This window comes from Daldinia caldariorum (genome assembly GCF_022478825.1).
Source record: "Daldinia caldariorum strain CBS 122874 unplaced genomic scaffold F4812scaffold_2, whole genome shotgun sequence".
NCBI classification, from domain to species: domain Eukaryota; kingdom Fungi; phylum Ascomycota; class Sordariomycetes; order Xylariales; family Hypoxylaceae; genus Daldinia; species Daldinia caldariorum.
The window spans coordinates 178,626-194,272 of NW_025953038.1; the positions used below are offsets into that span (position 1 = coordinate 178,626).

The 15,647-nt window shown below is 47.1% G+C and overlaps 7 protein-coding genes across 7 annotated transcripts; 4 read left to right on the forward strand and 3 right to left on the reverse strand.

The window, feature by feature from the left end:
* Positions 1-149: 149 nt before the first annotated feature.
* Positions 150-2,207, forward strand: F4812DRAFT_412529 (autophagy-related protein 27). Its single transcript, XM_047932712.1, has 3 exons — positions 150-874; positions 953-1,565; positions 1,639-2,207. Exons 1-3 carry the CDS (start codon positions 601-603, stop codon positions 1,832-1,834), a joined length of 1,083 nt encoding a protein of 360 aa, XP_047793345.1. The 5' UTR covers positions 150-600; the 3' UTR covers positions 1,835-2,207.
* Positions 2,208-2,516: 309 nt separating this feature from the next.
* F4812DRAFT_164239 (uncharacterized protein) lies at positions 2,517-3,636 on the reverse strand. The gene has a single exon (XM_047929848.1). The coding sequence runs from the start codon at positions 3,231-3,233 to the stop codon at positions 2,667-2,669; it is 567 nt and encodes a 188-aa protein (XP_047793346.1). The 5' UTR covers positions 3,234-3,636; the 3' UTR covers positions 2,517-2,666.
* F4812DRAFT_164244 (uncharacterized protein) lies at positions 3,637-5,133 on the forward strand. Its single transcript, XM_047929849.1, has 3 exons — positions 3,637-4,159; positions 4,257-4,844; positions 4,943-5,133. The coding sequence occupies exons 1-3, from the start codon at positions 4,040-4,042 to the stop codon at positions 5,093-5,095; spliced, it is 861 nt and encodes a 286-aa protein (XP_047793347.1). The 5' UTR covers positions 3,637-4,039; the 3' UTR covers positions 5,096-5,133.
* F4812DRAFT_164214 (uncharacterized protein) lies at positions 5,086-6,736 on the reverse strand. The gene is made up of 2 exons (XM_047929847.1): positions 5,184-6,736; positions 5,086-5,133 (listed from the first exon to the last, which is right to left on the reverse strand). The coding sequence occupies exon 1, from the start codon at positions 6,539-6,541 to the stop codon at positions 5,363-5,365; it is 1,179 nt and encodes a 392-aa protein (XP_047793348.1). The 5' UTR covers positions 6,542-6,736; the 3' UTR covers positions 5,086-5,133; positions 5,184-5,362.
* A 249-nt stretch (positions 6,737-6,985) lies between these two features.
* F4812DRAFT_164251 (uncharacterized protein) lies at positions 6,986-7,976 on the forward strand. The gene is made up of 2 exons (XM_047929850.1): positions 6,986-7,360; positions 7,428-7,976. Exons 1-2 carry the CDS (start codon positions 7,237-7,239, stop codon positions 7,910-7,912), a joined length of 609 nt encoding a protein of 202 aa, XP_047793349.1. The 5' UTR covers positions 6,986-7,236; the 3' UTR covers positions 7,913-7,976.
* A 63-nt stretch (positions 7,977-8,039) lies between these two features.
* On the reverse strand, positions 8,040-9,098 carry F4812DRAFT_449328 (S-adenosyl-L-methionine-dependent methyltransferase; the record flags this gene model as incomplete). Its single annotated transcript, XM_047935962.1, has 1 exon — positions 8,040-9,098. One exon carries the CDS (start codon positions 9,096-9,098, stop codon positions 8,040-8,042), a length of 1,059 nt encoding a protein of 352 aa, XP_047793350.1.
* Positions 9,099-11,207: 2,109 nt separating this feature from the next.
* Positions 11,208-15,356, forward strand: F4812DRAFT_455148 (RdRP-domain-containing protein; the record flags this gene model as incomplete). Its single annotated transcript, XM_047936773.1, has 4 exons — positions 11,208-14,071; positions 14,159-14,341; positions 14,456-14,773; positions 14,840-15,356. The coding sequence occupies 4 exons, from the start codon at positions 11,208-11,210 to the stop codon at positions 15,354-15,356; spliced, it is 3,882 nt and encodes a 1,293-aa protein (XP_047793351.1).
* Between the last annotated feature and the right edge of the window lie 291 nt (positions 15,357-15,647).

The following is a 15,647-nucleotide window of genomic DNA, read 5'->3' on the forward strand; positions in this document are numbered from 1 at the left end:
ACGTGAAGGGGATGCATCTGGAGATGTACCTAGCATTACCTAATGTAGGTACCTAGATACTTAAGGCTTAGGCTAGGTACATATCCACTTACGTAAGCATCAGTACCTAGGTACCTTTGGTAAGAGGAGGTACCTGTACCTAATAGGCTGTAAACCCCTGTTACGCCTGTACGCCTATTATGTACGTCGATGACGACGAGCCGCAAAGGCCAAACCCAAACCCAAACAAGCTTCAAGTACCGCTCTCCAAGCCAAAAGTGGACGCTACTTCACTTTAGCTCATACCATCGGTGCATCGAAAGCGATCTGGACATGTCAGATTTATATCGCGAATAAGGCTTAGCCATCTAACTTTTGATTAATGCTACCTTCTTACATTTTATCATTAGTCACAACTTTTCCCTTCGTGCCTTTTTCTTTATTTTTATTTTTATCGTTTTGTCACATCGTTACGCCGTCACGGTTGCACGCGCAAGTTGATTCAACCCGCCTAAAGACCTCAAAATCGAACCTTTAACTCCTTCCTAATCATCTCTTCATTGATACGTATCTGCGGTAACCGACGGACCCGATCGCATCAGCCGGATCCCTTTCTACAACATGAAAATCCCAACAATGTATGCGGCAGATGCCGTATTGCTTCTATCCTTAGCACTAGCTCCTCTACCGGCAGCCTCCATGCTCGACTGCGGAACGATCGTTGCTGATAAGCAAAAATTCAACCTCAAGCCTCTTGGTGGCCCTCACTCCATCGTCACGAGTCGCATCTTGGACGGGAAAGTCCATAACATGACATATACCGTAGATATTTGTCGATCGTTGGGCAAGAAGAAAGGTGCGAAGAAGGGCGAAGAATGTCCTAACGGAACTCGAGGTATGCTTCTAGCAATCGTTTTTTCCCATATAATCCGAGCCAACCGCCACATCTATTAACCTCTATCCTACGTTCTAGTATGCGCCATCAAACGCGTAGACGACCATGTCGATAAAGCCATCCCCATCGCCGGTGATCTGCGAAACTTTGGCGGAGGCGACTTAGATCACGAAGTTACACGACTCAAGACCTCGGACTCTAATTCGGACTCGAAGAAAGAGGGCGTGCTCCTGGTGATGAAGGGCGGTTTTGACAGAACGGATAGCGGCGTGAGGCGAGACCAGAGAGCTATCATAGAATTTCTCTGCGACAAAGATCGAAACGGAACCGAAGGCGAATACGATCCCGCCGACGATAAATATGAGCCTAACCCCAACCCCGAACCCGCTATGGCTCGGTTGAACCCTCTCCTATTTCGAGCTGAGGACGGTGACGGAAATGGTGGGGATGGCGATGGCAACGGAGACGGAGGCGGAGACGGCGATAATGAGCCGCCTAAAGAAGTCCAAATAGGCATTGAGAACGACCCGAGTTTGAAATTTATTAGTTACGAACCGCTGACCCAGGATGGAAATATCGACGTCCTACGGTTGACCTGGTCATCTAAATATGCCTGCGAAAATAGGGACAACGACGGCTCGGAAGAGGAGCCAAGTTCGCACTGGGGTTTCTTTACGTGGTTGGTTATCATGTAAGTGCATATTCCTTCTTTTCCACAACCCTGGATGTTGTTCCTTTCCTAGCGTACTAATTATAAAACCCAGCGTATTCCTTGGAACTGCGGCGTATCTCATCTTCGGTTCGTGGCTCAACTACAACCGCTACGGGGCTCGAGGTTGGGATCTCATCCCGCACGGCGACACCATCCGCGACATTCCGTACCTGCTGAAGGACTGGACTAGGAGGGTGCTCAACACGGTGCAAGGGAGCGGGAGTCGGGGAGGCTACAGCGCCGTCTGAGTGCGGCGAGGAGTGCGATATGAATGGTTTTGGACTTTCAGAATACAAGATAGCCGTTCCATGCGGAACCTTTAATGGTGGTGCTCATACAGTTCTCTCGGCGTTTGGCGGTGGCATATGGGTTGGCCTAGAGCCATGCGTGATGCAATTCGTTCTATTATAAACTAGGAAAGTAGAAATGGATTTGTAATGTTATTTCTGTGTTACTCCCGTTACCTCGTGCGCACGCTCTATTGAGAATTGGTATTGTTGAAAGGTAGAGAGCTATGAAACGGTATATCATGAGCAACTTACATGAATTGTCTCCTCGAAAGTTGTCGGTTTTGTATAATAGTCCCGTATTGCCGGTGAATTTAGGTACTTATACTATATACCTACCTAGGTATTAAAAAAGGGAATGTCTCGTAGAGACGATAATCAAAATAGGATGCTAGTAAAATGGAAGCCGAATTTTACCCCTTTCCCCCTATTTCCTTCTACCTTTTAGATCCCGTTCGCATTCACGTCTTACCAGTTTCTCTATCAATAGAGGGAGGAGCATCCTAACATTCCTATCATTTTGACACTACACGCCATCATTGCTGGTTATAGGTCCATAAGACTAAGATTTAGCACGTTGTCCAAGTAGCATATTTACCTTATACCATGAAGTCATATTTGGGTTACTATCAGGTAAAAAGAGTGTCGTGTTGCTATCGCTACCTATCTAATCCATCCTCTTCATAACTTCTCAGAAAGCATGTGTATGTTTATTGTAACCAGTCCCCAGAGGTGGCATCTCAGAAGTCCAAATATATCCCCGAAGGCAGAACCATTGCCTTGGTACCCGGCATCAGAATTGGAACTGGAAGAAACCATCTTGCTGATGGAACTGCATGTCGCCCTGGACCATAAACGAATGCATCATGCTCTGGTGCTCGAGCAGGTCTACCTCACGAACATAGCCGTTTGCACCCCCTTTGATGCAGCCGGTGACGGTGCAGGGAAAAGGGGGGACCTGAGGCATCGAAACGAGGCTACTGTTTCCAGCGCCAGTCAAGGTTGCGCCCCCGGGAATAAAGGCAGCTGAAGAAGAAGCAGTGATAGAGAGACCGCCCGTCCTCTTCTTCGGTAGCTTATCCTCAACATCAAATTTGTGGAACCCTTTCAAGTGCTGGACCAGGTGGTCGAGACGGTGAAAGCCATTGGCCCCCTGGTGACGCTTGCAGTATTCGCAGGGATACGAGGCGGTGTTCCTGAGCTTAGCGTTAACGTGTCTTTTGAGGGCGTCCAGTCGGCTGAATTGAGCTCCACAGATGTAGCCGTGTGATTTGTGAGAAGAATCTTTGGCGTGCTTGTTAAGCTGTGTCGTGTTCGAGAATATGTCGTGACACTCGATGCAAAGTGAAATACTACACATCCGCCATGCAACACCGCCAAGCAATATATCAGCAGCAAAAAAAAACCTTACCTTTCTACACTTGACAGCGCAAGTGGAGAATGGTTGGTAATTGGCTGGATATCCCGCATGACGCTGTCATGATCGTAAGAAACCGAGCCAATGGCAACATTATTGCCAGGAGGGCTGACGAGGGCGTTGGCGCCGAAGTAGAAGTTAGGTATCTGTCCGTTCTCGTCCATGGTTGTGTGACACTCAGGGGTGAAGATGTTGCGCTAGGATTGGACGAAGAAGGAATTATTTGCTAGACTTTGACGATGGGCACCATGGCTTCTTGTAGATGTCGATATGGAGGAACTGAGTGAGGCTTTGCTATTGGCCTTTCCTGCTTGTGCTCCTAAAGGGTACCAAGCAGGCTTAAAATCTTGATACGTTTCCAAGAGGCGTAGAATATCAAAAGATTAAACGAAAGAGTTTGATGTACGATGTTTAAGTATAACGGCATCTCGATTAGACGTATGCTCTCTCCTCGTCAAGCAATTATGGGAACCCATGAATCGTCTTTTATCCATTTACATCATCCCGGCGCATCAATACGGTTTCTGTTAAAATGGCGAAGTCTCTAACTAGCATTGCATGCATCACTATGACGTGAAAACGATGGGGTCCCCCCTTATTGAAAATTCAACGGGGGCGGCTATATAGATTAGATAGTAGGAAATGGTATCATGTTTTTCAATTATTAGAATTCTCTGACCAATAATTCGAGATCTGCTGCAGCAAAAATAAGCAAAATCCGACTTACAAATACCTATCAATTCGCAATCATGTCGACCGGTGGCACAGGCGGGAACCCGATCCCCGGATTTCATTACGGAGGAAAGGCGGGACAGCAAAACGTCGATGTATCCGACGATCCGGACCCTAAGGGGACGGCAGCCGGATACGTATGTCTTCCCATCAATCCATCAACTCATATAAGCTTTAAGTATGGTACCTCGTTGAAAGTAGTCACAACTAACGAAATTCACCATGAGGTAACAGGTCCCGGACCAGAACCAGGGCAAATCCCTTCTCGGCAGCATCAAGAACGTCCTCAAGCCAGGCGACTCCAAGAAGCAGCAGCAGCAGCAAGGCTCGGGATTACGAGACGACTTCACCCACGACGGGCGACACGGCGGCGTTGAAGAGACGATGATCCCGGGACGCCGGGATTATGATGAATCGCGTGAAGGCCAGCAGAACTACCGAGACGCCGTCCGGACAGACGGCGGCGGCAGCGTGCTGGAGTCCATCATGCCGGGGAAGAGCCACAGCAACAAGGAACGGAGAGGTATCTTCGGGTCCTTGAAATCCTCCGCCGATAACACACCCGACGTGCCGGAAACGCTGAAGAAGCCTGCGGGAGGTGGCGACCCCGGAAGTGTTGGGCAGAACATACATAGCAGCGGTGATAGGGGTAACGATTCGGGTCTGAAAAACAGCGGAGATCTTCTAGGAAAACAGGAGAGACACTCCAAGTTCGACAAATCCCCCGCCACGGAGAATTACGCAGGCCCGGAGCCAGACTCGGACTCGGCAACTAAAGCCTCAGCATCCGACAGCCAAGGTTCCGCCGGCCATCAGTCCTCGGTATGTGGACATTAGCCCTTCTTTCCAATCCCATATCGCAAGTCCGTTATTGAGCAAGTGACTATGTGGATATTCACTGACACCTATTGAACGTCTAGTCCGAAGGCGCGATCAGTGGTACAATACATAAGATCGCCGGTCTATTCTCGAAGGAGGGTGCAGTTGGGCGCCAGTTCACCGATAAAGGGGCTGTTGGTGGAACCGTCCGAGATACTATGGGCCACGGGGACAAGACTAGGAAGGGAGAATAGGTTATTGACGTTTTGACGTGTGAGAATATACTAATGCTCTGTCGATAGTTAGTAAAAAGTATATAGGTAAAAATAGTCAAATTCGTACCAGGATTCTTAAAGTTCTGAACAGCCTCTCGTCTTATAATATGGTATTAAACAGATGAACTGACTGGAATATTTCGAGGGTTGATTCAGACAGGCAACCTGGATGAGGACATAAGTGTAGAAGTTTTTATTACCTACCAAGTACCTGGTTCTCAACTCCTGGAATTACTCGTTACATCATCATGCGGTGGCGTGGATATCTATCGTGGATGTTTGGGAATGTTCAAACTCCTCGATTCGGCGCATCATCTCATCTTTCCACTCGCGATATTCCTCTCGCTTTTTATCAGTCATATCCCACTTGCTCTGAAGCATAGTATCGCCCCTCTGGATATGAAGCTTTCCGCTGACTTGCCCTTCATCTCCATCGTCTATTTCCACGTCTTCGCCGTCCTTACTGGTATTTTTCGCCTTGATTATATGTTTAATGCCCGCGAACCACTCTTCTTCCTGCCAGTTATTCTCGACTACTTTGGCAACGGCACCATCTACATCTCTCGACTTTATGTCCGACCATCCGATCCAAAGCTCGTCTTCATCCATACCTACTACGCTAACGTTCTCCTGCGCTCGCCCCATAACATTGAGGATAGATTTTCGCATCCGTGCGTATTGTGGATCGTCTAAATCCTTGCCTTGTTCCAAAACATATATCTGGGACGAAACGAGAAAATATACGGCCGCAAGCAACGATGTTAAGTGCCCGTTGACCCATTCGTCCTTCGTTCGTTTCCCGTGTGGAGTGACGATTGTCTGCATACCGGCCAAGACGATTCGTCCGATGCTTTCCTCATCCAGCTCTTTACACATAAACTGAATAGTCGGTCGAATCCAAGCCGGCAGTACGCTCATGCTTCCTCCAGCTTTTCTCTTGGCGGGGATCGGCGGCGGCTTACTTGAAGACTTCGTAGGGGTACTATTAACCCTGAGTGTGGTGGGAGACCGGAACTTGGCTAACGATTCTTCCTTAGTAGGCGTACCTCGAGAGGGAATCCGTTGAGCGCTATCTAGTGTCCCCAATTCGCGTAGTTTTGAGCTCGGCGTCCGCACCCGCCCTGACCGCCCCACTGCATTCGCAGGTAAGACATTGTTGAGGTGAGTATATAGTCTCTTGTATATTCGAGGTGGAACAGGAGGTCTTGGTTGGATCGGCGGAAGATCGAGGGTTATCTTTAGGCGCTCGCAAGCAATGTGAGCACATGCGTAAGTCCGAGCTACTTCTTCTTCAGCCCTGAGTGCGCCGGCATTATGACGAGACTGTGCAAGCAAAGAAGACGCGAGCTCAAGGAGAGGTTGAGGTAAGTCTTGAGAGTATGTAGGTAATAGAGAAAGGAGAGTCGGTTCTAAAGTGCGGCTCATGTCGAAGTTGATCTTAGGATGCCGAGATCAAGATAAGAGGAAGTAAAAAAGTAGTGGCTTATAATTTTACCTTAGGTACCTAACCTAGGTAAGCTCAAACGTAGTCAGGTCGAATGTCGGTCGCGTTTAGACGGTGTTTTAAAGTTGAAGAATCCAAAATGATGAAGACTGGACGAGAGGTTAGTAGGAGGTACCTAAGTGTACCTACATTATAGCTTACCTAGTAGGTGCAGGTGCTAAGACGATCACTAAAATAAACCCCTGCTAACCCCGTATTTGGTACGAAATACTTACCTGGTACTGCTCTAAACCGTAAATGCGGCCCAGATAGGCAGATAGGCAGATAGGCAGATAGACTAAATCTTAGCGGGTTTGGCCCTTGCAGGAAAAACTGCAGGGTCATAGCTGGGGATCGATGATCTCACTGAGCAGAACAGGCTAACAGAGGTCACAAGTTTCCCTTATCTTAGTACCTAATCCACCTTAGCTTAACTATCTTGGACCTAGACCTACGGATGCAACTTCCCCGTGCCTGTCTTGTTGTTTTGCTGTCTTGTTGTCCTCGTTGTCCTTTTTCATCTTTTCTTCATCTTCCTCTTTCTAACTCTTCGTACTCCCTCGTTCCTACGTCGCGACCCTTTATTCCCTTTAATCATCAGTACAATTCTTAATAAATTTCCACAACGAGTGATAAAATGCGTTCTACGATATTAGCTGTGGCTGGTCTCGCCAGTCAAGTCCTCGGCCACGGTGACCATGGAGGTTCGCAGAAGCCAATGGTCGACCAGAACGCCAATTGGATGACCAAGCACATGGCTGGTATGATGCACTTACTTACTACCCGTATAACAGGTAATTGCTCTATCTTATCTGACAATGACTGTAGAGGAACACCATATTAGCGACTTTGACGCCTCGTCCTTCTTCGTTCTACACGATTACGACGCCGATGGTCAATGGGAAGCCGAGGAGATCTTGCGTACATACGGATTGATGGACGAATCAAACAAGGCCGTTCCACAATCCCGTCGCGACGAGATTCAGCGCGAGCTATTACAGCTACTCGATACCAATAGGAATGGAATTGTGACGCGTGACGAGTTCATTGCTTTCATCGAGTCCGGGAAGACACTTCCAGACGTAGGAACAGGGCCTGGACATCATGGCGACGACGAGTACGAGTATGAAATACATCACTGGGAAAAGTATCATGACGAGAATACCAAATTAGAAGACCTGACACACCCCGAGGATATCGAGCACTTTAAGAAGCACGAGATGTTAGAAGATGAGGAGGCAAGGCTTGAGAAGTTAAACAAGATGGCCATCGTAGAGGATAATATTCCAAGCAAGTTCAGGAAAAACAACTAAAAAACTTAATTGATACCCATTGGAGTTTGAATCATAATCAGCAAGGGGGGTAGTCGCGTTAGGGGACGCATACACGAATTTACGACTTGGAACGTGTGTTGGAAGTGGTTTGCTTGTATAATACGCTTTATATTATGGTGCTAGACCTTGTAATGTACAGGTCGAAGACGCAGTGCCAAACTCCCGGCGCAAAGGTCTTAACAAGCTCCGTATGCTCTATGCGCGCGGAACTGCCACTGTTATCGTGGGTTGTTAATTCCGAAAAATACTGTTCGATATCTTCCTTGCGCTTCTCAATATCGGCCACCCCTACGTTCTCATGTAGGTGAAGCCACGCTTTTTCCGCTTTATTGCGCGTTGCAATCTCCCAAGCGTCTTTCCAAGAGGCATCACTGGTAGGCAATAAGCCACAGTTGACATGGGATATATCCAACTTGCTTAGCTCTCTAATTCTTTGCGCAGCACGTCTGTTATCTTCTAGGAAGACTATGATCTGCTCACTTCCGCTTACTACTTCTTTCATTGGCAATGCGAGGTCATGTTCATCTTTCACAACCCGCACTGACCAGCCGTTTCCCACGGCGCCACGGCGCAAGCCCTCCACACTCCATGGGTTCAGCTCCCAGCACAGTACCCGCATACCTAGCTTGGCGTACGAGAAGGTAAAGTACCCAATACCCGCGTACAAGTCAACTGCCCAGGCGTCCTCTTGCGACTGTCTCTCTTCTACGTCTTTTCTGTCCCGAAAGTTGAGCAGACGCGCCTTCTCCTTAATGTTCCCTCGGCTGAACATGGTCCATCGGGGTGCCCACGTCTGGAACACGCCGTTCTGCCTCGTTGAGGCCCAGAATCCACGCTCAAAATCCGGGGCTGTATCTTCAGCAGGGGCGGGGCCGAAATCCCCATGTAAGATACGAAGGCCGGTCGGGCTACGTAATATGTTTTCTGGCGCATGATCAGCCCCCATTTCGTGTTCCCCGCAACCTGGTTCTTCGGGTGTGCCGTGGCGGAGAGCAGCAGGAATCCCTTCGTTCACGGCTAGATGCGTCAAGCAGGCTGCTCCAGTCCTCTTCGAGATTTCTGCTAGGATCCGGATCCATAAGGCATCAACTTGCTCATTGGATAGATCCGGAAGCAGCTTTTTCCACACGGCCGTGTCGAAAGAGCCAGCTGGAAGTAACACCATTGGCTCATATACCGTCCATCTTTTCGGTGCGTGAGAAATCAGTTCGTCGAGATGATCCCGTTGCTGAGGTTGAGCTAAATCGCCAGTATGACACCATGTCTTGATTGCCGCCTCGATTGGATTCTGAGGGGGCGGTCTCTTGCGTTTTGGCTTACTCTTTGGTGGTTCCATAACTCTAGCCTGTTCTCCGACTATAGATACCGTTGGATTGAATTTAGGGAGATAGAGTTCTGTATAATCCTTAAGTCGAACGTTGAAGAAGTAGATGTTTGATTAGATGCTTGATGATTGGCGGGGATGGTTTCTAAAGATTTCCTATTCGGGAACAATGATTGGTTCACGTTCCCTTACATCCTTGCCAACTTCGATATCATGTATATGGTACTTATTGCATACCAGAAAAAGGCTAAGGTCCCGAGGTAGTGTCTACATAGATATACCTACCTACCTCCTAGGTATGTATGACCTTACTATATGGATATCTTCACACATTATCTTATTCTCCTATAGAAGCAACCTTGCTTTATATCAATGCATCATCTTAGGTCTACTGGCAGCTCTATATTCCTTCCTTAGAAAATAACCTAAAAATAAGACCAATTTTGAGCGGAACCAAACTCCTACTAGCACTAAACCAATAACCTACCTGTAATACCCGGAGATCAAGGGCTGGAAGTTCAGAGCCCATCTTGTACATTCCCATGTTTGACGGGATTCTGCATTATATTGTATCTTGGCACAAGATTCGTCTACTTTGAACCTAGTCCCAGCGTCGGTGAACCCCAAGCTGGCCATCCTCATCTCTTTCACCAGCCAAATATCGAACTGTTTGAAGTGACGAAGGCCTGCATGTCGGACAGAGACTGCTTCATCACATTATGCACATTATAGAGTAGTTTTATCCTAAAATTACCCACATAGGCTAACCATTTGTTAGCATCTCGACTGGCCATGATAGCCTCACCCTCGGGGTACGATTTAATGGTGAAAGCATCGTATAAACCTTAGACTTTATTCATATGACTTTCCCCCATGCTGATGTGTTTGCATGGAGCCTAGGTACCTATTTTCTAAAACTTGGACCTCAATATGTAAAGGTAAGGAAGGAATTGTAGTCCATTGATGGCATCTGGAGCCCCAATGACAGGAGGATATTATATTTATAGCATTCAATTCCCATTAAATAACAATTCTAAGCTCAGTGTAACCAGCTGGATTTGTATGACTGATAGATTTATAGCTGTGCTACCTACCTACCTAATCGTTATACAAAGTTAGCGTATCGTAAATACCTATCAAATGTATCATTGATCCTTATAGGTAGTAAGTGCCTAATAGTAAGACTGCTTATAACCGTATATAAGGGCGTTATTTTTATCAATCATAATAAGCTTTGAGAGGCAATACAGGATAGTGAAACAGCTCATACTCTTCAAAATTCACATCTCAAAAATGACTCTCGACTTTAAGATACACCCTTTGAGAACAATATAGTTTCTTAGTAATTTGCTGCTGTGTTTCAACTGAGCAAACGCCGATGTAAGCATGACTTTGGCCTCATTCAGTGAGTTGATATCATACCTAAGGTAGGTAACTTTTGAGGAGCGTGCATGATGCAAATCGGCACAACAACCTTCCATGTGCAAGTGTGAGGACCTAAGTACCACTCAATCTTCTAAAAAAGGTGGCATGAATAGAAGCTCCGATCGGCCTCACATGTATATGGAAATGTGCACCAAGCTACCTAGGTACCTAAAGTATCTTGTATGTCTCAGATTATTTCAAGCTGCCCGCACTTTGTACTACCACCTTAGCTTGTAGCCTGCCTTAGGCGGGATATTTCGGCATCACAAGCAGCCAATTAAATTTAAACTGAACTGCTATTGGATTCTGCAGCTGTCCGCTGCTAACCGATCAAACCCACCATTACACCCCAGAACCACCCCAGAACTACCCTAAGCTACATAGCACTATAACAGGTATCGCTGCAACTATTACTTTCTCAACTCATCTTTATTTTCCGTAGTCATTCATTCTGCCTTTTCTACATCCAAAACTATAATTTTCTCCACCTTCACATCTTCGAGACATACCATACGCGAATTCACTATGGAGGTCTACATGCAAGACCTCCCTTCAGGTCTCGATGGCCAAGGCCTCACTACACAACTAACTCCTATCATTACCAATACTCTGTGTATCACGGAATGGACTTGTAGGAAGGACCGCGGAAAGCCTTTTGGGACTGTTACATTCCTGCACAACGATCAAGGCACCAAATTTCTAAAGAAACATGGCGTTATCAGAATGGCCAACCAGAGGGAACGAGGAAAGTTGAAGATCCTCGGAAACTTTGTCAGGTGCAGGGTTAGTAAACACACCCCAGACGAATTTCTACTGAAGGCTATGATCAAGACAGCTCAAGATCAGAAACTACAAGCGGAGGAAGAAAAGCTGTCCCCAAATGATAAGAAAGTTTCCTTCGAGCTTCGCGAGTTCTCATGCGGCCATTACGAATATTTGAATGGCAGACTCGCCTACAGTCCCGACATCAAATGGCCAATCACCAAAGGCGTTGCCAGATTTGCAAGAGATTCACTTATAATATTGTATGAAGCTATTAGAGTCGAGATTCCATACCGCACTATAGACGAGATAGTTGTTTCCAGCGTCCTTCGGATACCTATCCTGACCTTGACGCTTTGGGAAGCACCTCGAATCTTTCAAATCGACGCCGAACTTGGGGAGGTTGAACTTATCTTTGAACTTTCCTCTCGCATGAGCAAATTGGGAGTTTCTGAACTCAATTCAGGGGCAAAAAGGGCCCCTAGGGTGCGATTAAGCCATCTTCCACATCCGAGCGCCGACCACGCCGCAATTCTGGGGCAAAGCCTCGTGTACAGTGTTCAGGTATCACCAGTTGAATTCAACTCTAGGCTCCAGCGACTCAAACAAAAAGAGAAGCTCAAGATTTCGTATCACGACTTGCCAAATGTCTTGTACGGCCAGACGTCAATGATGGATGGGATGAGGAGAATCAATGCCCTACTTGATGAATACCAGAATAATTCACTCATCCCTTTCGATATCCTTTTTCAATTCCACGCCCTTGTCCAAAATGGCTATCTCCTTCCCCAGACGGTCGAGATATTGCTCAAGCGCCTTCACAAGTCCGCTCGTATCCCTTCCTCTAAAGGCAGTTTGGGCTCCCAATTCCACGGGAATTATCGACAGACCGTCGGTGCCAGTGGAATAAGTCACGCCAATAACGCATCAGCAACAACTGCGTCGTTCCCTATCTCTGCACGTGCGGTCAAGAAGTTGTTTTCTCAGATACCGTTTCCTGGCCCAAGCGTGGAGGCAAGCACGTTTAACCCAGACGAGATCTGGTCATACCTAGAGGGCAACGAAAAGGAAATCCGTTACGGTACGGCGAAGGAGCTAATATCCGAGAGGGCGAGCCAGAGTCTTGTAATGGTATACAAAGTGCAGGTTACTCCCACTCGAATCACTCTCCTTGGACCAGAACCAGAAGCAAAAAATCGAATACTTCGGAAGTTCCCTGATCATGTTGGCTACTTTGCCCGTGTTCAATTTTGCGAAGAAGATGGCCAGGACCTATTCTTCAATTCCAAGGTATCACTTGAGTTGGTCTGGCACCGGTTCAAGCATATTCTCTTAGAAGGGATTCGTATTGCAGGCCGCGATTACAGATTCTTAGGCTTCTCCCACTCATCCCTAAGAGCACATAGTGTATGGTTCATGGCCCCTTTCACGGACCACGATGGCATCTCGCAAGACTATTTCCGCGTGATTTCGTTACTTGGGAGATTCAACAAAATTTACTCGCCCTCAAAATGCGCCGCCAGAATCGGCCAGGCTTTCTCCGAGACACCATTCTCTATTGACCTTGTAAGTATCGGAGCACGAATCGAGTTTATATCTGATGTAAAATCCAAGAACGGAGACCGGGTTTTCAGCGACGGGGTCGGGACACTGTCTAGATCACTAATGGAAGCTATTCACGTTTCCCTGCCAAAAAATAGGAACACTACAACATGCTTCCAGATTAGGTGGGCAGGTGCTAAGGGAATGCTTTCTTTGGACGATACCCTTAAGGGGATGGTCATGCGCATTAGGCCGAGCATGATCAAATTCGAAAGCAAAGATGTCCGGTATTTAGAGATCTGCGATATGGGGAACAGACCAATTCCTCTTGTTCTCAATCGTCAAATGATCAAGATCCTTGAGGACATGGGCGTCGCGAGGGAATGGTTTCTTGAAGTTCAAAACCGCGAGCTCGAGAGACTGCGCATGATTACTGCCCAAATCCACAATACGGTGACATTCCTCAAAAGACAAAAGGTTGCAGAGCAGATCAACTTCTCAAAATTCATTCGTCGCCTTCATGAGCTTGGGATAGACTACAAGAAGGACAAGTTCCTGTGTTCTGTTGTTGAGACGATTGTCTTAAGGGAGGTGCGCCTCCTCAAGCATAAAGCTCGGATTCCGGTTGAAAAGGGGGCCACACTATTTGGCGTTATGGACGAGTTCGGATTTTTGGAGGAGGATGAAATCTTTGTCACATTTGAGGAAGAAAAGCTTTACAGAAAACGCGGTATTCATATAAACCTGCACAACCGGCTGGTACTGATAACAAGGTCCCCTGCCCTCCACCCCGGCGATATTCAGGTACGGACAGTGGTGGTACCTCCGGATGACCATCCTCTTCGATCGCTCTCGAACTGTGTTGTATTCAGCCAGAAAGGAAAGAGAGATCTTCCAAGTCAACTTAGTGGCGGAGATCTCGATGGAGATATATACAACATCATCTGGGATGAGCTCGCTGTCAACTCATCAAAGGCGGAATTTGCTCCCGCAGACTACCCCTTGGTTACCCCCCTGAACATTGACCGAGAGGTGAGATGGGAAGATATGACAAACTTTTTTGTCGAGTTTATGGCCACCGACCAGTAAGTTGAGATTAGTTTCATGATCCTGTGTCGACCGCAACGTGACCCAACTCTTTGGCTATGTACCTTGACTAATATTATTCATAGGCTAGGTGTAATTGCTACCAAGCACTTGATTCTCGCCGATAGGAAGAATGCAGGCACAGTAGATGAAGAGTGCAAACTTCTTGCTGAAATGCATTCAACCGGTGTAGATTACAGCAAATCGGGCATTCCAATTGATATGAACAAACTCAGACGTTTGACGACAACGAAGTATCGCCCAGACTTGTAAGTATTTTTTTTTTAAAAAAAAACAACAAGAACAGATTATCGCCTAGCCTGGAGAAACGAAGTAGTATCTTCACTTAATGGTATTTGAATCGCTAATGTGGACTTTTGCAGTATGGCACCTGCCCCTCCTGCGAAGATCGTCGACAAGACGGAAATTGAGTTCGAATCGGCGAAAGCCCCAGAACTGGATGACGAGGATGACGAAAGCGGCCCTGGACACGTCTATTATACCTCTAATAAGATTCTCGGCATTTTGCACCGCGCTATTGACGAGAAAAAGATCTGGAGATCCGACATCCAACAATTTGTAAGCCTTACTGGCCCATCGGTATGGGAGGAACTGCTTCAGTATATCAACTACAAATGCGATGAATTAGGACATGTCGACTGGGAGGCAGCCTTGGACGAAGCTCGTCGTATTCGTGATGCGTAAGTACATCCTTTCTAGTAAATAGCGCAGTTTTCATAGCCTCAACAACTTACCTTACTTCATAGGTACGACGATGCGGTTTGGACTGCAACTATGGAGTACTCCGATAACTTTACTAAAGGGCTTTCGGAGCTTGAGGTGTTTACGGGGTACATCTTTAATAAGACAGGCGCTCAGACTCGCCGGCAGCGTGACCGATCGGTTCGTCTCAAAGACGATTACGACGCAATCGCAAGATGGGTTGAAAGTATGATACGCAAGAAAAAGGTCGGCCATCGAGACAGCGACGATGACGATGACGATGACGATAGCGATAGTGGAGCAGATCTGGATGACTATGGCTCTGAAAACCGGCATCACGAGAGTACACCACTTGAGCTGAGTATTGCCTGTCTCCACGTCGGTATCACCAAGCCGAAGAGCTTCGGTAGAAACAAGGACGATTTCCAGTCATTCAAGATAGTTGCCGCACAATGCGTGCTGACCGAGCTGGAATTCGCTCTTCAACGAAAGGAATTTGCCATGGGAGCGGCGATCGTTGCAGCGGAATCTCGAGTCCCGCGGCGAGGAGTACCTCTTTAATTCCCATAAGACGATAAGGCGATGGTGGTTCTTCTATGATAATGATTTGGGATCGGAAGTGCTTAGCACACCAAGCAATGTACTTCCGAGTTTATGCTGATAAAGACATTTCTGTGAGTTCAAGTGAGTTTTAGGGAAGGTCGGGCTTTTGTGTGTATGGGTAGTAGGGTTAACATCATACGTTTGAGAATGGAGGTGAGTAAGAATGAGATCCATCTGGATGACTACCCTAGGTACCTCCTAAGGTACCTCCGAGGCAGTTAGGGCACGTTGGCGCTGCTTTCGCTAACG